Source organism: Ascidiella aspersa, chromosome 2 (assembly GCF_963924565.1).
Source record: "Ascidiella aspersa chromosome 2, kaAscAspe10.2, whole genome shotgun sequence".
Taxonomy (NCBI): Eukaryota; Metazoa; Chordata; class Ascidiacea; order Phlebobranchia; family Ascidiidae; genus Ascidiella; species Ascidiella aspersa.
Window position 1 is genome coordinate 8,577,130 of NC_139448.1, and position 21,928 is coordinate 8,599,057.

The 21,928-nt window shown below is 36.5% G+C and overlaps 2 protein-coding genes across 2 annotated transcripts; one reads left to right on the forward strand and one right to left on the reverse strand.

The window, feature by feature from the left end:
- Positions 1–82: 82 nt before the first annotated feature.
- LOC146163428 (FGGY carbohydrate kinase domain-containing protein-like) lies at positions 83–7,650 on the forward strand. The gene is made up of 12 exons (XM_083381353.1): positions 83–258; positions 717–828; positions 1,374–1,537; positions 1,697–1,898; positions 2,616–2,735; positions 3,152–3,261; positions 3,810–3,917; positions 4,372–4,433; positions 5,349–5,574; positions 6,109–6,229; positions 6,654–6,748; positions 7,445–7,650. The coding sequence occupies exons 3-12, from the start codon at positions 1,409–1,411 to the stop codon at positions 7,586–7,588; spliced, it is 1,317 nt and encodes a 438-aa protein (XP_083237479.1). The 5' UTR covers positions 83–258; positions 717–828; positions 1,374–1,408; the 3' UTR covers positions 7,589–7,650.
- Positions 7,651–8,950: 1,300 nt separating this feature from the next.
- Positions 8,951–14,974, reverse strand: LOC146163429 (neutral amino acid transporter 9-like). The gene is made up of 12 exons (XM_083380490.1): positions 14,559–14,974; positions 14,222–14,316; positions 13,765–13,925; positions 13,457–13,542; positions 13,204–13,361; positions 12,627–12,788; positions 12,244–12,507; positions 11,369–11,540; positions 10,753–10,903; positions 10,172–10,320; positions 9,827–9,916; positions 8,951–9,445 (listed from the first exon to the last, which is right to left on the reverse strand). Exons 1-12 carry the CDS (start codon positions 14,630–14,632, stop codon positions 9,268–9,270), a joined length of 1,740 nt encoding a protein of 579 aa, XP_083236616.1. The 5' UTR covers positions 14,633–14,974; the 3' UTR covers positions 8,951–9,267.
- Positions 14,975–21,928: the final 6,954 nt, after the last annotated feature.

Consider the following 21,928-nt stretch of genomic DNA (forward strand, 5'->3'; position numbering starts at 1 on the left):
ATACAAATTCCACACCAGTAAGATTATATTTTTTGGCTACTGAAGTTAATCCTTACCGCTTTCAGAATCACTGTATTTATAATGACATATTATATTGGGGTTGATGTTGGCACAAGCAGTGTAAGAGTTGCATTGGTAGACAACACTGGAACAATATGTAAGATTTCTGAAGAAGCAGTAATAATAAAAGAACCCCATGCTGGACATTACGAGCAATCCTCCGAAGAAATTTGGACAAAGTGCTGTAAACTAGTAAAGGTATTTTGCAGCTTGTATAATTACCAGTTGTTGGCTGGATTGCATTTTATTACACTTTTCACCTAGATATTGCATGTGCATTGCCAACTTTCCAAGTGTACAATCAAGATTATGTGTGCACCTGAGGTGTCTTAATCTAGCTGGTTAAAACAATTTATAAGTACACATTGCTTTAAAATATCTCAAGTGTATGGTGTTGTTCTCGAATCCTACCACAGCATTCAAATACTTATTAAAATGCAGGTTAGGATTTGGGTGTGAATTGGCCCTGTAATATTTCTTTTTTAATATTAATCTTTGATCCACGCAAATCCAAATGCTAACCTGCATGCTAACCCAAATAATGTGCATTGTAGGATTTTAGACCAGTGCCCACACCTGCCATATAGAGATATGTATGTTAATGTCTAAAAATGTTGAAACTTAATTTTTTAAATGTGTAAACTGTTTGTTTATAGGCCATATCCGGGAACATCGACAAAAGCCTCATACACGGAATTGGATTTGATGCTACCTGTTCCCTTGTTGTTTTAGACGAAAATTTCAATCCAGTTCAAGTGAACAATTCTTGTAAACTTGTGTTATAACTAGAATCGCTGTTTAAATTTTGGTCTGCATTAATTTTTTTCTGCTTGATTGTATATGCTTATTGTTTAAATTTTATAATTGATATAAAGGTGGCACTGTTAACAATCTGATTTTTTAGAAATGTTTATATTCATCATCTGTTTTTTTTAATGTGTTTTTTCATATATTGTGTAGATTTTTCTATTTTAGTATCTTTGATAGTCTGGAATTTTTAGAAATGTTTATATTCATCATCTGCTTTTTTTTTAAATGTGTTTTTTAAAATATTGTGTAGATTTTTCTTTTTTAATATCTTTGCTAGTCTGGAATTTTTAGAAATGTTTATAATACACCATCTGTTTTTTTTAATAATGTGTTTTTTAAAATATTGTGTAGATTTTTCTTTTTTAATATCTTTGATAGTCTGTAGAATCATCGAGTTTTCACCAGACTATATGCCAAACTTGCATCATGGTGAACTAACCACTTTTTACTAATATTTTTATGTTGACACAATATAATTTTAGCTTTATTTGTTTGTTTGTTAGATAAAGATGTTGAAAACCAAGAATTCAACATTATAATGTGGTGTGACCATAGAGCTGAGAAGCAAGCAGAGACAATCAATGATACCAATCATGAAATCCTCAAGTTTGTTGGCAGTAAAATGTCACTGGAAATGGAGCCACCAAAAGTTCTCTGGCTTAAACAGGTTTAGCAATCGTTTTTTGTTATATAATCACATATCACAAAGGTATATATATATATATTTTTCATGTGTATATATAGGTACATTTCAAGGTGCATATAGTCACACAGCATAGGTACATTTTTATGTGTAAATTTACATTTTGTACATATCTTTTAAAAGGAAAATCCCCAAGCTTGGAGTAAGGCTGCACACTTTTTCGAATTGCCAGATTTCATGACATTCAAAGCGACTGGATCATTAAGTCGATCGTTGTGTCCGCTTGTGTGCAAATGGGCATACCATCCAGAACAGGGATGGGTGAAAACATTTTGGGTGGAAATTGGTCTGGAAGACATCACACAAAATGACTTCGGCAAACTTGGTAAAACTAAAATAATAGAAAACGATTAACTATCTATAACAGTGCTTCTAAAACTTTTTTAGTTTTGTTTACCCCTAGCATCTATCTCCAGATTTCATTCACCCTTGCCTTATGATTTGATAAAACTATCTTGTCTATATACAACAGCAAAAAAAGATTTATTTTTTATTTTTGTTAAGATGAACTCAAGCTCCAGAAATATAAAGCTACAAAAGCCAAAAACACAGTCACCGAATTTTTTACTTATATAGTACACTCAGTGCAAACCAACTTCACTATTACAATAAGCAAAAAAACACCAAAAAACAACAGTTCAGTAGTCGATTTTCTGCAGAGCTTATCCATTTCTGACGGTTCACCCTTATTCACCCCTTTTGGTTGGTTCACCCCTGCAAAAATTTTATTCACCTTGGGATGAACCATTCACCTGTTTAAAAAACACTGATCTATAACACAAACTAGCGCTTTTTGAAATGTGAATTGGTATAGCGGGACTAAGCCACGGAATACACATAGGTGTAAACTGTTATCTAGTCAATATTGCTGAAATAGTACTTCCAACCTTTCCGCAGGCTTAATGTATCTTGCCTTGCAATCTCAATAACACCAACCGATTTCTGTCATAGACTCTTTTAAAGGCAATGTTGCACTGTTGGTTTTCAAAAGGCAATTGTTGCTCTGTATTGGACACTAAATTTAGAATGTGTGTGTTTTTAGGAAGAGATGTACTTTATCCTGGTGCGGCTGTTGGTTCTGGCCTCAGTTCACAATCAGCCCAAGCGATGGGCTTGTTGCCTGGAACTCCAGTTGGTGCATCTTTGATTGACGGACATTGTGGTACTTTATCATTTTTATTTATGCAAAAGATACTTTTTAACATTTTCTAATTAAGGGCATACCATTTATGATTAATAAAATCAAAACAATAGAAATTTATTAACTTTTTCATATCTGCATTTAACACAAAAAAATTAATTAGTCTGCAAATAAAGCACATGTTGCACCTTTGGTTGATGGACATTGTGGTACTTTATCACTTTTTATTACCATGGATACTTTACAATATATTTTATAATAAATGGCGTGTAATTTCTGATTCATAAATTCAAAGCAATATAAATAAATTAACCTTTTTCTATTTCTGACCCTAAAGTGAATAGAAAAAAATATTTACATGGATGTTATCGCTATTTCGGTAATAAGATTACTAAATATTCATTGTTTTTTAAGCAAAGTTATCTTACAAAATGCAGGTGGGATTGGAACAGTTGGTGCAGATGTGCCCGGGCAAACCTGTTTAACTGCAGAAGACATGAGTCAGAGAATAGCAATGATTTGTGGCACCTCATCTTGTCACATGGCTGTGAGAGATACTTACAACAAAATAAGCATACATGGTTGCCAGTCACCACAAAGTCTTAAAATATTTAAAAGTCTTTGAATTGATTTGTGGATTGAAGTTTTTAAAAACCTGTTTTTTAATAGTCTTTATAGTTATTTTAATTGTATACAGCTTCAAGTTATGTGTCAAGGTATAAGTAAGGGCAATTAAAAAATCAACTTTAGCATTTGTTATTATGTTGACTATGCCTTTTGACTGTTTTGTTTTCAAAATATATTTAAACAATGTTGAGCGATCTAATTTTAGATCTTTAAAATGCTATGAATTTTTTTAAAAATGTTCTAGCATTTTTTATAAAACTGTGTGGCAACCCTGAAACATGTGTTAAATAAAAAAAATTGTGCTATAAAAGTTGTAAAAGAAGTTATAGTTTAAAGTGGTACCACCCTCAAAATGACTAACTTTTAACGGAAGTGTTTTCTGGAGTTAGTAAACAAGATGCCTATTGTAGTGTTTTGTGTTTTATGTTAGTATATTAGATTTTCTTCTAACCTGTCTATGTTACACAGGTTAGCAAAAACCCAACATTTGTGCCAGGAGTCTGGGGTCCTTACAAATCGGCAATGCTGCCTGACATATGGCTGAATGAGGGTGGCCAGAGTGCAACTGGAAAACTGGTAGCTATTAATTCCCTCTTTATGTAATACTTGTAAATGACTAGCGTTTTGTAAACAAGTTGAAATGACTCAATTCTTAGTCCGTTATTGTTGAATAAATATCAGGTCAAGTCCCAGTGCAAGTAATCATTTGCTTAAGTCTAGTCCCAGTTAGGTCATAAAAATAACTGGAAATATTAGGAACTCATTTAAATTTCAGCAATAAATCAACTAAAAAAATGAAAACGCGAAAAATTGTTCTATGTGCAAAAATTAGGATAAATAACCCAATTTTATGAAAAACTGCCTAATGAAAACACTTTATTTTAACCTAGGTAATTTCTCCAAAAGACTTAGGTCAAAGCAAATTATTGGAAATAGTTACTTACATGCACTTAAGTTAACGAAATGACTAAGTCATTATAACACTGATGACTAGTTTGTATTTATATTTTATATCATATCTTTTATCTAGATTGACTATATTATTGATTCACATCCAGCATGCAAGGAGCTTGAATCAATATCCAAGAAAAGGTAGTAAAAAAAAAATACACAGCAATAAATATTTTTTGTTTAGAATTTTAGTGTTTTAACATACATTATTGGGGCTAATTAATCCCATAAATATTTGATCAATATGCAGAACCCTATACACCCTACAGTAGGGGCGTCCAACCTGCTGCCCGCGGGCCACATGTTGTCCGCTAAACCCCCAGAAGTGACCCGATTAAACTGCATGTTATCTGCGTATTTGCGCACGAGTTCCCTGCAGAACAGCATCTGTTTTCAGGATTAATTGTTTTACGACATTATGACCTAACTTTGTGACGTCATGCCTTAAAATTTTCATGGCGTCTCCCAAACCAAAGTCCCAGCCTTTGTATGTTATAAAATTATGGCCCGCGAAAATTTTAAGTTACGTCTATTTGCCCCAAAGTCTAACAGGGATCAGTTGCTTTATTTGTTTCGGCCGGTAAATTCCTAAGCGAGCGAACAAATTATTCTTATCACACTGCTTGACAATAAATCATTATTAAACTGCTAAAGATGTCAATTATGACCACCGATAAACATAAACCAGAAAGCTATTCTGCTTTACAAACGCCCATCGACAAGTGGTGGAAAACTGAAGAGTGTCGCTAGTTTTATATGACTAATATTAAATACGGCGCTAATTTTTTAGAAATGTAAGGCATTTCTTAACTGTCGACCATTTAATCGTTCATTTTATTCCACTTACTTCAACTGACATCGACAAATCTTTCAAATAAAATCTGGAACCACCGATTAATTTAAACCTGAAAACTATTTCGCCTGAAAAACGCCCACCGACAAGTGGGGCAAAACAAGTCAAGAGTGTAGCTAATTTTTGACTGTAATATTACGTGCGGCGCTAATTAAAAAAAATAAGTTGATCCATTTAATCCTTCATTTTTACCTCACTTGCAGCAACTCGCATCGACAAATCTGTCTTAACCAACTTCTCGACTCCATGTCCGGACCAGACCAGTGCGTCGACCATCTTACGAGGCACCTGCACGTCTGGCCCGATTACCATGGCAACCGTTCGCCGGTGGCCGACCCGACCCTGACCGGGGCGGTTTGTGGCCTGACCCTGGACAGTTCACTTCGAAGCCTGGCCCTTCTATACCTGGCTGTGGTTCAGTCGCTGGCTGTGAGTCGTAGTATTGGTAATATAATACAGGAACTGAAAAGCTATATCACTCTGTTTGAAAGCAATTTGGTTAGTTGAGGCGAATTGTGTAGCTGGACTTTAGCCGTAAGATCGAAATTTGAACAAAATTAACGGCGGATTAAAACACAGATCGTCATAAGAACATAAGGACTAAATAACGCCAAAATTGCAATAAGTCCTATACAACCGTTTACCTAACTCCAGCAAACCACACCCCTAATCAAATTTTTAACCTCGCCCAATACCTTTTTTTTAAGTTTGAAAATGTTTATGCCTTGTTGCTATAATAACAAAGCTTTAGATTTGGTGATTAGCAGGTGCTATTTTCTATATCCTTTTTCCATGCAAATTAGTAACGTTTTACCTATGTATTCCAATATATCGGTTCAATTTTACAATATAACAATCGCAAAAACGATAAAGTGACATATGACGAAAAAAAGCCATTTTGAATTTTCGAAGGCTATATTATAGAAAAATTATATATTTCCTAGGTTACTCTGTCGTTTTCAGAACGGGTCGAAACACATCGTTGATGAAATGGAGAAAGCTGGACACAACATTACGACGGTTTTCATGTGCGGCGGTTTGAGCAAAAACGACTTGTTCGTACAAGTTCACGCAAACGTTCTGGGTAAAAATGTGTTTTGTTGGTCGAAAGTCGACGTTATCTAGTTTGCGTTATGTCTAACCGCCTCATGTTAAGTGTCAGAGAAAAAACGTTGATGTTGTGGTTTCACTGTACCGTTTTTTGAACTTGTTTTTTCTAAAAAATACCGCTGTTTACTGTGTGCAAGCCAACTTTTATTGAACACGCGACACGATTTGCTGAATAACATCGTGATAGCATTTAATATATTACCTTTAGTTACTTTTCAAATAATGTGAACCCATTTAAATCAACAAGACACTTTTTTACGTATGGTGGTTGTACATTTCTACATACCGAACATACCGATGTGCGAGGTAAAAATAGGTAAAAAATGAATATACAACTGTTTTTGCGCTATGGCGTGTTTTTAATGTTTTTTTTGCTGACGTTATTTGCGTATTGGCAGGTCGGCCAATCATCTTGGGCAAGGAGAGTGAGACGGTTTTACTGGGTGCTGCTGTGTTGGGAGCCTCGGCTTCAGGTGACTTCAACACACTGCAGGTATTTAACAATCTAGTACACTCAAAAGCCATTGACCGGAGGTAGTGAGTTCGAACCTCACTGCAGGCCAGTTGTTTTTCCAGCCTGCCCTGCTTGCATCATTGATTGACACATTTGGTGAGTCTGCAAAGACTTTTCAGTGTAGTAATGGTCGGGTGACTTCAACACACTGCATATATTTAACACTCGACGCAAATTTAAGTAAATCACCTGAACCGGTCATAATTTACGAAAATAATTTGCTTGTAATGACGGGTCCTGGCGATATTAAATACACGGCTTATCACAAATTTTAGGAATCAGATGGGTTGGTAGACTTTTGTTCCGGCGAAATTCTGATAAGATAAACTGACTTATTTTTGTCGGTTAACGGATTTTATTTTAGATTATCTTAGTGCTGGTCCGCCAAAGGATGAACTGTGCTAAGTCTCTTTCTATTTAATACAAGTGGTTGCTTGGTAACAAAACATTCCTGTTTTAGTTAGTTTGCAAAATGTTTTTTTTAAATCCACTGTCGCTACAAGTTTTTAACAATTTGTTATTTGTTAGTTTTGACCATGGCATTTATACAGTTTTACGTTCGAATTGGATTGAAAGTACGCCGAATGATCCAATTTTTTGGGCCCTTTATGATCAATGTTATTTGAAAAGGAAAAAATACCAACCCTTTTTAAATATTTTGTTCCTGTTTTATAGGCAGCGATGCAGGCAATGTCCAAGTGCGGCAAAGTGGTTCTTCCTTGCCAAGAAACTGCCGAGTTTTACGCCAAAAAATACAAAGTATTTTTATCGATGCTGAAACACCAGTTGGAGTACAGGGAAATTATGTCGACGCCGTGATTGAACGGGTGCTTACTTTTTGTGCAATCTTATACTTATCAGCGTTACCTCAAATTAGAGGAAAATCAAGTTGCCTTTGTAATTTTAATTCGCGCTAAAATACAATTTAAACGCGACGAAAGATTCCCGTGTCTGTCTTCACTATGTTGAATTAGGGTATACAACGTGCGGCCCTATATGGGCGTAAATATGTGACCCGCGGCAGGCTTTATGGCGAATTTCAATTGGCAAGTAGTTTTTCAGCATATCTACCGCTAATAGGAGCACTAATTCTATATGTTATGTTTTGATCACCTTGGGATTGCATAGTGCTCCGCAACCGATGTGCCGCGAGACCATGTGCAGCCGCGACGTTCCCGGAGGTGTCGGGAGCACCGGAGTCGGACTCGAGTAAGACCTTGTAAAACTACCCGAGTCCCGAGTCCGACATGCGCATGTACAGTACCGAATTTTAAAACTGATATGGCCGCCAAAAGGAAATTGTAAAGGTGGAATATTTTCCAACCGTGTATTGTGAGTGAATGAATTACACGACACCCCTATAAGTGCATTGCTGAATATTCACGTTGTTTTAGTTAACTCAGGGTTATTTGTAACCGACTACGCAGCCCTGGTCAGGAGTACTAAAATATACAGCAATTATTTTCAAATTTATATCGAAGTTGAAAGAGAGATTATATGTATTATTGGCATTTTGTGTTTGGTGGAATTAATCTTAATCTTGGCTGCTGCGATTTTTTCTCTCTGTTTGTGTGCCGCAAGAGAAAAAAGGTTGCTGAGCACTGCTTTAGTATATGGCCTCGAAACTACTGTGCTAAGAAATTTGCATTCGTTTAGTTAGTGAGTAGTATTGAGTATATAAAATATTCTGATTGATATAAGTTGCTTGCACTTCAGGCGAATCTGGACTAAGATACCGCCCGTCGGTACAAAGGTTACCAACCCCCCTGACGTTGAATATCGCCATATGCGGACACACATTTCTTACCAGGGCATAACCGGACAATGGCTGCAACAAAAACTCATGACGCATGTGCAAAGCGCTATATTACACAATAAATAAGACACGAGAAAAAATAGAACGCATAAAAGGTAGTAAGTAAAAGGGGGATGCGTCTTGGTGTTAACGAGGCGGAAAAGCACGGTTAGGTTGAAACTTGGGAAGTTGCACTTTTTAGTTAGTCACTTGGCGTCTTTGCTAAAATCTAAAAGGTAGTTTACGAACAACGGGGCTCACCTGTTAAAGCAATAACTAACGATTTCGCGAAAAAACAAACTGAGAATGTTTGGCCATGTTTTACCACAGCCTGTTGCGTTTCTACGAGAAAAGGCAACAGCAGTATAGTACAACAATCGAAAAAAATGTTCACATTTCGAAAATAATAGGCAAACTTAGTACAGTCCACGAGACCTGTACATTGTCGATAGGATGGTCACTGGAAACTTGATAAAAAGCACACCACATGAAGATGGGTATTAATTGTGTTGGCTGAGGCATATTCGGATTCGCAGAAGGTATAAAAATCGCGTCTAAACTGTTGTGGTCGACGTGAGCGAAGATGGCGCAAGCGTGTTAGCGACGAAACGTAGGTTTAAGAAACGTTTGTACGAAGGCAAGCACCTAAAACACAACTAAAAATGCATAAAACAACCTAAAAAGGGCAAAAGAACGAGAGCGGCTATTTGGACGGCGTGATAATAAACTGAGCGATGAAGTTAGTGACGCCGAGTGCTATGATGAAAGAATGCAGCACGGTGTCGAATATTGTGAGTTTTCCTTGCCGCTTTCTTGCCAGAATGTAGACAAGCGAAGGTAGGAAGAAGATGTACACCAGACCGCACAGGGCACCGCTGTAGCTGCGAAAGCAAATGGCAAAGTTCTTGTATTGGTCAATTTTTAATGCGATTTTTTCGTATTGCAAGTAGCAACAGCCGTTGCAAAAAATAGCGTTTCGGTGAGAATCGAACCGGTAACCTGAGGAAAACGTATTCACTAGGAAGCAGTTTGACTTATCATAAGCAACCTCTTTGTGTAGGACCGCATGTAAAGTTAGTGGAAAGTATGATAATGGATTTAGAATATCGGGCGGTACATTTTGGTTGTCTTATTGAATACTCGTGTCACTAAAAACTGTAGCCTTGCAATAAAAAAAAATATATAAATATAATAATATATATAGGGGTTGTGGATATGTAGCCTGCAAGAATAAAACTAGTGATACATAAATGATATCTTACCGAATGATGTCTCCAATGTGAGGATAAAACATGGCGATTAGAACGCAAACCGTTAAAATTGAAATGTTGACAGCAATAACATGAAGCCTCCTGAAAAAAAAACGTAAATCTTATTCATTACTACTGATAACATAAACTTGTATTTGAAATCTTTGAAAAACACACAAAAAAACATTGAACTATGGCTTGGTTAGTTTTGTTGACACAGTAAAACAGAAATGCAACAGGCATAGAATGACACTAAAATCAACTTTCCGACAAATTAATGTCGTCATATACAGACATGAGGTAATAGTTGTGAACAATATAATAAAAAAATAAAAAAACAGCATTATTTTAAATTACCCAGGCCATGCAGTTTGGAACAAGGCATAGAGAGCGTTGACTCTGTAAAGGTAGGCCAGCAAGGGAAAAACGGTCATCATTTGGAACAAAAGAAACATCCTGGCCCCAGCTGCGAATGGGTCAGAGGTCGACAAATTTTCAAGCAGGTTCTGGAAAACCAAGAAAATGTTAAATCTTAAAGTTAAATAATCCAGCTCACGGTACAAAGTTTAACGTTATAGATTAGAGACCTGCTTTTTTTTCGTCTCATCGAACCATCGAAAAAATACTGAGACATTTTATTCCCAACCAAAGGGCGTTTTATCAAGGTTATTATGTTAAGCTAAAATTTACTGTTAAGAAGTTGATTTACCTCCATTTGTAAATAAATTTATCATTCAATGTAGATTTGTTGCATTGAATCGTAAATCATGACTGGAATTTCTATATTAAGTTAGTATCGATTCGGCACCCATACCACCATATTACTGGGCGAATATAGATACTACCAATGGGCATCAAATATCGACTCAGATTTACATCCCTAGTATACATCACAACAAAAATTATAACCGACTCTTTTCTTAACTGTTTTTACTTACAGATGCGATGCAAGCTTTTGGGAGTGGAAAGGAACAATAGAAGAGAATGCCGACCGATAGATAGGTTAGCATCACAAGCAAATAACCAATACTTAGATCGCGCACATTGTTCTCTGGGTGTTTGTTGTTCTTCACTATCGTGATCACTGCACTGCAAATACAAAATATATAGTGTTACTGTTAACACAACATGTTAAGGTAAATAATTCCTAAATTTAAAGGTGATATGTTTTGTCAAAAATATAATCTGATTAGAAGCCAAGTTTTTTTAATATTCCCTAATAAGAAAGTCGGAAATTTTTTTTTTTTAATATGCAAAAAATTAAACAAAAGTAGGTAGTTAAATTGTTTTATAAGTCACTTTTGGTGGAAATTCTACACATTAACTAACTACTTACTTGTGTGAGAAAAATACGAGGTTATTCATAATCCAAAAATACAAGTTTACAAAAAAGTTTGTTTAATATAAAAATGTTAAACCGGCCAAGACTAGAAATTAAATAGTACTTAAGTCAGCAGAAAAATCTATTGTTGTTATACTAGCAAGAACACACAAAATGAATATGATAAATGGCTTAAAAAAGTATAAAATGCTACACACTAACCAGTTACTCACTTGTGTAGGAAAAATGCAAGGGAAAGCATCCCGGTTAGAGCTGGAAATGTAAATCGAAACTGGGGCAAAAAGACGTCGGTGGAATTGGTGACGACGTGAAACTCGAAGTTCCAACCCCAAGATACGGCCTTTGTGGTAACCAGAGCAAGAAGAAAGAACACAGACATGGTGCCTGAAAAATTTAAACAAACTATTTTTTGTTATTTGTTTAATTATGCATACTACACAGAAACCACTTTTGAGTAATGTACTACTTGTTTAACTTTATTTGTTTGTTATTTGATGCTTTTCACATTGTTGCAAGCAGCCATATATATATGCTTGTGGACTTTAAAATACTACTTACTATACTGAAACTGTTGACACAAGCATTATCTTGTCAGCCTTAGGTCCAAAGAGCAATACTAATCAGAGCACTAATCACTAAATTTGTTGTAGCCTTGATACTTTCAATTAAATAAATTGCATTTTTATATTAATATGTTTATAACTCATAACTTGTATAATTCACTTACATATTTTGGGACATAATATTTAGTTATAAGATTAGCACTTCTGGGCAGTTTGGATTAAAATCATTACATGGAAAGTCAAAATCAAGCGCAAAGCTGACATGGTAAAATGTCAAAGCCCAAAACTTTTAAAAGATATATAAAAGGGATGCTAAATTTACTTAATACCCAAAAAGGGATTTAGGAAACAATCAGGATGTTAAATTTATACAATACCTAATAAGGGTTTAGGAAACAATCATGGAATACATCTGATGCAGCAATTATTGAAAATTTCCCTTATGAGGAATCCCAAAGTCCAGTCTATTTTAAAAGCATGACTAAAGGATACCATAACTGACAAAACAGAGGGCCCTGCCTTACCCAGACAATTGAACTTTGTAAAAAAGGTCGGCGACTTGAAATTCAGAAGAGGGAAAACAAGGATGGCGAGAAAAATTGGAACGGTTCTCGATGAGCTCCAGACTTTGTGGAAAATGTCTTCTTTGTCGTTTTCAATAAAGAAATTGGAGAAAAGGTTGCTACCATTGTGGGGCACCGGTGTTGGGGGAAGTGAATTGGATGGACACAACACCTCAGGTGCACTCGAGTTGGTAGCAATACTTGCATTCACGCCAATCGTCTTGTCTGATTAAATAATTTTGTGAATTTATTATTGTTAGGAGTAATTGTACGTTTATTTTTTCACATATATACATATTTTGTAATCAATTTTTGTACTGATTTTTCAATAATTGGCCACATACCATGTATAAACACCCCAGTTACGTAAAGAAAGTTGCTCATCAACACCCAGTACACCATCATTCCACCCAGAAATGTTACAAGCGCAAAGATAATGGCAATCCACTCTCCAAAGCGGCCAAGGTAAAACTTGCAGACGTCAGAAAACTCAAAAGCCTCTCCATCTAAAGAAATAAACATATATACAAAGACTTATACAAACTAGTCGTTATAATATTTAGCAGAATAACTCATTAGCAAAACAAGCAGAAGAAAGTTATACAATAACATCATTTCATCATACTTTAGAATGTGGTTTATTGTTATTTTAATTTTATTGTTTGTCTAGTATATATATATATATTTCGCTTATATTAGCAATTATATTGCCCTGAAGAAGATTGCCTAAATAGGTAATCGAACCGTTGGCACTTTAATAAAATTTTGCCATAAGAACAATTTTAGAATTAAAACAATGTCTGGCTGAAATATTCAACATCATTATTACAGCTTATTTAACATCAATATTACATGCTAAAAATATGTAAAAAAAAATTAACAGTATGTTTATGAACAATGTGGAAAAATACTACTACTTACCTATAAAATCCTGTGACTGAAGTACCCTATATGCCGTGTAGAGGGTCAAAAACCCAGTCATGACAATAAGAATTATGCCAAATGTGAAACCGGCCTGACCAAGACCCCAAGGCATGGATAAGAGAGATGTCCCCATCATTGTATTCCAAATGGCAAATCTATTTAAATGATAAATTGGTATTCAATGATTACATTATTTGTTAAAAAAACATTTATCATTAATATAATATTGATGTGTTGTAAAAAATCTTACATGGTGACAATGCTGTTTTGTTTATCTTCGGATTGCGTTGGTAGAACATAAAATAATGATGAGGGAAGAATGTGTTTGGGAAGTTGCTAGAAAAACAAAAGCAATGCAGGTAATGACATAAATAAATATAGATTGACAGGGATTCGTTAACAAATCAAAAAGTTATCCAATAGGTTGAATTAGCTTAAATCCAAAATGAGTGAGTTATTATTAATATATACATGCACATCTGGATGACAGAAAATTAAGGTAGACACACTGGTTACTTTAGAACTAAAAAAAAGTTACTTTTTTATTTATATTCTTACCATTCTGTTGTCCGCAGGGTCCACCAATCGACTATAGTACTTGTGTCTGTTGAATGTGATTGACAACCTTGGCAGGTCATGGTGAGAAATAGAATTTTCAGCGTCGCTGTCTTGATTTCTGCCGTTGTAGGAACCAACAGGGGTAGGATCAGCTGTCTGGTCTGAATGCAGCAAAACAAATTGGTAAAGAACAAAATTGTTTGACTTGTTTACAAGTAATTTTTTGAAAATAAGAGTGATTTAAAGTGATTAGGTGACCTGAACTTTAATAATGTATATCAAAAACCAACAATTTACAGCACAATTCAAGTTTTATTATATAATATATATATATATATATATACAAACAGTTATATGTATATACAAACAGAAAAACACAGTATTAGTAAGTTAAATACTAGTTTGTTCAAACATCTTTATTTGGTACACTATTTAGTTACATCTACACATTACATACCATCACCATTGTTGTTGATGTACCATGTTGGATGCATAAGTGGTTTTCTTTTCTCTGAATCAACTTTTGGACTAGCATCCTCAATTCCCTGGAAGCTGTAACAGCAATATAATCATTAGTTTTTGGTTTGCATTTCGTGAATTAAGGTATTCAATTGCCTATTTATGTTTTGCTGCACCTAGGATACTATGGACAAAACAAACAAACATTTACAGGAAGTATTTGTTATGATTCATTGAACACTGTATTGAGTCTGGTAAGAGAGCACTACAATTATCTTTTGCTTGCCGTGTTAAAGGTTAATGGTATTAAAGTAGCATTAAGGGCTATTGCTTACCTTTTTGACAGCCGGGCATCAGTCGGCGTAAAAGATATAGGACCGTAATTGTCAGAACCCAGCCCTGTATCCATTGTTGCTTTTAAATCCAATCAAAAGTTGTGGGACGAACTGTATTTCAGCACTGGTATACTCCAGCAAACGTTGTTTGACCAAAATGCCTGCTTCGTTATGAATTACAGCGGCTCAGCAAGTAAAAAGTTTGCAACTTACGACCGCGCATAAAACAACAGTTCTTAAGCTTCCTGAAGTCGACTTGGCGGTCACTTTGCTTTGGCTGCTTAAAAAAAGGGCCACTTCTGGTTGTCTTTTCCTTTGTGCGGAAACACTTAGCCTCCTTTCGCAGCAACAGATAACCTACTTTTGGCCGGCTCCTTTCAATAAGTCACCAATCACTTTTTATCTCGCAATAGGCATCCTGCCGCCACATTGTGTGTCTGTCGTAGCTTCCAGCCGAGCGTAACAAGCATAACAAAGAAGTAAACAGCTGCTCGCCGGGGAACTTTTACACCCACAATGCGTCGGATTGCTGATGTCGTTTTATCGCATTCGGTTTTGGGAGAAAATGCCCGTCGGAAAAATTCCTTACGCCGTCGCCATGCTGTTATTGCAACTCGAGTTGTGTAGTGACAAAAGCTTAGTGGATATAATACGGTTATAAGCATGTGGCTTTCAAAAGCGATTGTGAAACTTTTTTAGCCTTTGATACATTACAAAATAAAAACAAATTTGCGACATAAATTTCATTTACAAAACACTACATTAATAGCTTCGACTTCACCTTAGCAAAGTATTAGGTAATTACTATAATGGTCCTAGTTATCTCATTTAAAGTTTACATCAAGGTATTTCTACACAAGTTAGTTTGAGAACCACGGCCTTCTTTAGAACACACTCAAAATACGGTACCACTCAGATACGAAATGGCACTGATGGGTCTTTGTTAGTTACAATACACTTAAATCTTTCAACAAAAAGCTGAAAACATCAGGTCAATTGCCGATCAGGGATACAGGATTTGTGCTTGCACGTATGCTCAACGATACGTAGATTGATATGGTAATTAATATCGATGTTAGTAGCCTAAAACACCAAAAGTAAAATAAAATTTCGAGGTTGATCACAATTTTTTATACTCATTTTATCGGCACTAAAACATAAACCTTTGTTCGATGTGACCTTCGCATGATCGATGTGACCTTCGCATGATAAATTGAAAAATAACACTTAACCCTAACCCAAATAAAGGGCGTTAATGTAATAATTATTTGAATGCTGGATAAAAAAACAAACTTTCGGTGGGCATAATATAGTTTCTCGTCCATAGTATATAAGATTGTTACGTCACAAATTGAGGTATTGGAGCCTAAAGCGTTTATCTAATTATTAATTCACATTATTTGGGTTCGGGTGCTGGTTTGCGTTTGGGTTTAGGTGGGTTAAGTATTATTAAACTTAATCTTTTTAAGCACATTGTTAAGTCAAATTAGTGCATTGTCCGAGACCTAAAAGTCGGACTTTATGATCCTTTGGATGCCCTGATTGTCGTAGACCTTTTTGCTTAGAAATGCACTAATTTCTAACGGATCGGGTGGTACAATGTTATCTTTTTTCTGCAGTGTCTAAGAGTGGGTGACTAATGTCTAGACTACCAGTTAAGGGCAGGTTTACCGATCTATATTTTTTTCAGTAGCCGAAGCCTCCTAATTATATCCCAATTACTTGGATAAACTTTCGCCTTTCAAACACAAATGCTATGTAGTGAATGACTGCAAAACCAAAATGATTGATCGAGATTTGGCTGGGAAACAGGTTATAACGCGCAAGTTCCGAGAGATGTCGCGGTCGCTCTTGCCGGCCTTGGTTTTAAGTCGGCCTGTTCAGTCCGTAGCGACTTGCAACTGCACTAAGTACAGGGTTTAATCGCGCTGCTGTGTAAGTGACACAGTATCATGTTGGCCCTTGGGGCAAAACCTTGATCGGAAAACGGTCCGCTGTAAATCTGCACAAAACGCCGTCATCCGCCGACCACTTTTATTGTAACATACGTGGCCGGTAGGGCTTTGATAGGCCGCACCATTTAATGCGGCCAGTGACATGAGACCATTGAGAATACAGCCTTTGCTAGCTTCCTTTTCATTTAAGACACAGTGGTTCAAAATGTGGTGACTGTAGTGTTTTATAATGTGCCGGTTACCATTTCGTGTCGTCTGTTACATGAACTGTTGTGTACATAAGTATTCTACCTAGCGTGTGCTGAAGTTGTGCGGCGTAATTGACAGCAGCGTAATAAATCCGTTTGAATCCCTAAAAGCGTGAGTGAGACGCTACATTTGGCGACGAGGATCTGTTTTTCATTCATTTAATCAACATTTGGGTTGATTGTGGAACTTTCGGAAGGGAATCCTGCCCTCGTGGGAATGTCAAACAGTGATGTTGGTGCACTGAAACCGTTCGATGTTCAAGACGATGCACATGGTTTGTCTCAACGCTGGAAGCGTTGGAAACGAGCTTTCAATCTATTCTTGGTGGGAAAGGGAATCACGAGTAGCGCTCAGAAAAAGGCACTGTTGCTACATACTGCAGGTATGAATGTGCAGGAAATTTACTATACATTAGTAAACGAGGAAGATGACAATAAGACCTATGATGAAACTTTAACTGTTTTAAATGAGTATTTTATGCCAAAGTGCAACATACCTTTTGAAAGACACTTGTTTCGTCAATTGCATCAAACAAATGACGAATCAGTTGATCAGTTTGTATGTCGACTAAGGCAAAGTGCAGCTACTTGTAATTTTGGAAATGAGACAGATGACCAAATTCGTGATCAAGTAATTGATAAATGTCACTCAAATGCACTACGTAGAAAGTTTCTGGAGAGAGATACACTTACCCTTAAAGATGTGTTGTCAATGTCCAAAGCATTTGAAGCTGTGAATTCTCAAGCAAAAGTGATGGAGGGAAGCCAGACAGTCAACTACATTGAAAAGCCTGGAAAACGTCAGGTTGCTTCAACATCAAGAAAAGAAGTAAAAACCTGTTTTGCTTGTGGTCAAAAGGGACATTTTAAGAAAGATATGATATGTCCAGCTAGAAAAAAAGCTTGTGCTAAATGTGGTAGAGTTGGACACTTTAAATCAAAGTGTTGGTCCAATGGTTTCCAGCCATCAAAATATAATGGTGAAGAGGGACATCGTCTTTTTGAAAGGCGTTCCAATAATAACACTGTACAAAATGGAATAGAGAAAGAAGATGGTGATGGATTTGTTTTTGGTCTAAAACCTCTAACAGAGTTTTATACAGTGACACTGGTAATTGGTGGTGTTACCTTGCCAAATATTTTGATTGATTCAGGGGCGTCAGCAAATATTGTTGACAAGGACACATGGGAATGGCTAAAGAAGCAGAAAATTAAAGCAGAAACCAGAAAGTCTGCCAAGACGTTGTATGCATATGGCAGTAAAGGGCCTCTTGCTACTTTAGGAACTTTTACAGCCCAGGTGAAATCTAAAGACAGTCTTCAAGAGTGCAAGGCAGATTTTATTGTCACAGAAAAAAAAGGTCACACCTTGCTTGGAAAGCATACTGCAGAAGTGTTAGGATTACTACACTTGGGGCCAAGTTGTGTGAACTCTGTGTATGATGATGTTTTGTCCAGATTTCCAAAACTGTTTTCTGGAATTGGTTTGTTGAAGGAATACAAGTTGAAGTTGCACATCAATGATAAAGTTAAACCTGTGGCACAGCCTGTGAGAAGAATTCCATTTCAGCTGAGAGAAAAAGTGGAATTAAAATTAGAAGAGCTGTTAAAGGGGGGGATAATCGAGGAAGCACCTGAAGGGCCTACTGGTTGGATTTCTCCATTGGTGGTAATTCCTAAACCTGATGGTGACATTAGAGTGTGTGTGGATATGCGACAGGCTAATACAGCTATTGTAAGGGAAAGACACCCAATACCCACAGTGGAAGAGTTGCTGTATGAACTTAATGGAAGTACTGTTTTCAGTAAATTGGACTTGAAGTGGGGATTTCATCAAATTTTACTTGATGAACACAGTAGGCATATCACCACATTTATCACACACAAGGGATTGTACAGGTACACTAGACTAATGTTTGGTCTAAACTCTGCCCCAGAGAAATATCAGAAGATTATATGGGATATCTTGAAGGGATGTCAAGGAACTGCAAACATTGCAGATGATGTTATTATACATGGGCGTACAAGAAAAGAGCATGATCAGAGGTTGTATGCTGTGTTCGATAAAATGTCTCGTTGTGGTTTAACACTGAATGCTAAAAAGTGCAAATTTCGTATGGCTAAACTTACTTTTTTTGGCCATGATTTAAGCAAGCAAGGGATTAATCCAAGTGAAGAGAAAATAGCAGCAATCAAGAATGCTGAACCTCCCAAAACTGCCAGTGAAGCAAGATCATTTATGGGTTTGGTGCAATATTCTGCACGATTTATCCCGAATTTGTCTTCAATTGCAAGACCCATTTTGGATTTAACAAAGAAAAGTGTCAAGTTTACATGGGGCAAGGCCCAGGACATTGCATTTGTAAGACTAAAGGATTTAATTGCCAAAGCAGACACCCTTGCCTATTTTCGCAATGACTGCACAACAAGAGTAATTGCAGATGCTTCTCCATATGGATTGGGTGCAGTTTTGACTCAGTGGCAATGTGGTCAATGGAGGGTTATATCTTATGCATCAAGGAGTCTTACTGATGTGGAAAGAAGATACAGCCAAACAGAACGAGAGGCATTGGCTTTAGTTTGGGCTTGTGAGCGGTTTAATTTGTATTTGTTCGGAAAAAAGTTTGAATTAGAGACTGACCATAAACCACTTCAGTTTATTTACTCAAAGTCATCAAAGCTTCCAGCACGTATTGAACGTTGGGTGCTAAGACTGCAAGGGTATGATTTTAAAGTTGTGTACAGACCAGGCAAAAGTAATATTGCCGATGCGTTGTCCAGGCTTAATTTAGCATGCTGTATTGACAACAGTGTTTCTGAAGACTTTATTGGTCAAGTTGTGGAATACAGTACACCTGTTGCTATGTCATCAAAAGAAGTGGAAAGAGAATCCGAAAAAGATGAAGAACTAAGAGTGGTTAGACATTGTGTAAAAACAGGTGATTGGTCAAAATGTGTTAATCCAAGCTATCTACATGTGAAAAATGAACTTAGTATATATGGAAACCTGATACTTAGAGGCACTAGACTTGTAATTCCTGGTAGTTTGCGTCAAGCTGTGCTGAAACTTGCTCATGAGGGACACCAGTGTATTGTAAAAACAAAGAACAGGCTTCGTTGTAAAGTTTGGTGGCCAAAGATGGATAGAGATGCAGAAACCCTGTGTAAGAAATGTCATGGATGCCAAGTAACTAGTGAGTACAGCAGACCAGAACCAATTGCAAGAGTCCTACCTCCAAGTCAACCATGGCAGGATTGTGCAGCTGATATACTGGGACCTTTACCAAGTGGAGACAACATATTTGTTGTTGTGGATTATTATAGCAGGTTCTATGAAGTGGTAATTATGAGGTCAATTACAAGTTCCTGTGTAATACAAGCGCTAAGCAAAATGTTTGCACGATTCGGTATGCCTTACTCACTTCGGACTGATAATGGCCCACAGTTCATTTCTAAGGAATTTGAAGATTTTCTAAAAGAAAATGGTGTTGAACATGTCCATACAACTCCACTTTGGCCTCAGGCTAATGGAGAAGTGGAGAGGCAAAACAGAACTTTAATGAAGGCAATCCGTGTGGCTCATTCGGAACACAAAGATTGGAAGGCTGAGATAGACAAATTTTTAATGGCGTACAGATCAACACCACAGTCATCAACTGGAGCTTCTCCATATTATTTAATGTTTGGTCGTGAAATGCGAACAAAGCTTCCGGAGCTTTGTCAAGAACCAAGGGTGACCGAAGAGGAGTTTCATGACAGGGACTGGAGCAACAAGCTAAAAGGAAAACTATACACTGACGAGAAAAGAAGAGCAATTTCCTCTGGAATAAAAGTTGGTGATCAAGTTTTGGTGAAACAGCCCAAAACCAACAAGCTTTCTACCAATTTTGATCCGGAACCTAAAATAGTTGTCGGCGAAGAAAGTGGCCAAGTTACAATTCAGAATGAGGAGGGTGTGGAAATGAAAAGAAATTCATCATTTCTGCGAAAGTATGTCAATGACGAAAGTGAATCAGAGGATGTTCCCCATGTACCACCATTGGTCGACGTGGAAGGCTCTTCCCCGAATTCTGATAGGCCAGATGGAACACGAAGTCGCTCTGGGCGACAAATTGTAACGCCAGTGCGGTTTCGTGATTTTGTGTAATATTGTCATGTACTTGAGTTTAATTTCTTTGTCGTGATGTTTAAAGTAAAAGGGGAGGGATGTAGTGTTTTATAATGTGCCGGTTACCATTTCGTGTCGTCTGTTACATGAACTGTTGTGTACATAAGTATTCTACCTAGCGTGTGCTGAAGTTGTGCGGCGTAATTGACAGCAGCGTAATAAATCCGTTTGAATCCCTAAAAGCGTGAGTGAGACGCTACAGTGACAGTACCGCTTTCACACATGTTGTTTTCGATGTCCTATGTTGTTTCGATGTTCCCATTTTTTTACAAAACTAGCATTCAATAAATTATCTTATCATTTCATTTTGCATGCAAAATAAATATGATTGATTGATAGACCATCGCATTCGTTAATCACCACGCGTCGTGCAATGTTCTATGCCAAGTTGGCGAACCTTTTTTGTGGCGCAGGTCACGAATAAGATCATTCCTTGAAAGAAACATAAATGGGGTCTTATTTAAACATACCGGTACAAGGTAATTTATGCGAAAATTTGCAGCTGTGTCTTCTATACAAGTGTTATGTCTTTCGGTTGGTAATCAAAGTTTTAGACGATTTCCAAATTAGGATTCGCACGAATTTAAAATACCCAAAGGTTCACAAAAGTACAACAATTATTTTGTGGGATTAAACAAATTTAGCAGGAGGGTTTTCATCATGGTTTTAACGAGGCTTCCCAATATTTTCTGTCTGCTAGCCCGTATAGTTTCTTAAATTTCACAAGTCACTGTAATAATAAATTAATAGTAAAAAAGTAAAAACATATAAACAAACAATAAAATAATTTGTGCAACATATGTACGTTTACAAATTGAGATGAAATTAGTACAGCTCAGTCGCTATATTTTAATTTAACACCGTATATTCATGCTTGTGTAAGAAAATCCAGGGGTTAAATAGAAATTTGTGTACAAAGATTTGAAAACGGATTAACAGTATGATAGTTAATTGAACAGTACCTATATTGATTTATCTGAATTGTTAGGTGTTTCTATT

Coding starts and splice junctions, on each gene's coding strand:
- LOC146163428 (XM_083381353.1), top strand. CDS start 1,409: ATGTGGTGTGACCATAGAGCTGAGAAGCAAGCAGAGACAATCAATGAT. Junction 2,736..3,151: donor TTTGATTGACGGACATTGTG/GTACTTTATCAT, acceptor TACAAAATGCAG/GTGGGATTGGAACAGTTGGT. Junction 5,575..6,108: donor CTGTGGTTCAGTCGCTGGCT/GTGAGTCGTAGT, acceptor TGTCGTTTTCAG/AACGGGTCGAAACACATCGT.
- LOC146163429 (XM_083380490.1), bottom strand. CDS start 14,632: ATGGATACAGGGCTGGGTTCTGACAATTACGGTCCTATATCTTTTACG. Junction 14,317..14,558: donor GATGCCCGGCTGTCAAAAAG/GTAAGCAATAGC, acceptor TTGCTGTTACAG/CTTCCAGGGAATTGAGGATG. Junction 13,362..13,456: donor CAAAACAGCATTGTCACCAT/GTAAGATTTTTT, acceptor TCATTTAAATAG/ATTTGCCATTTGGAATACAA.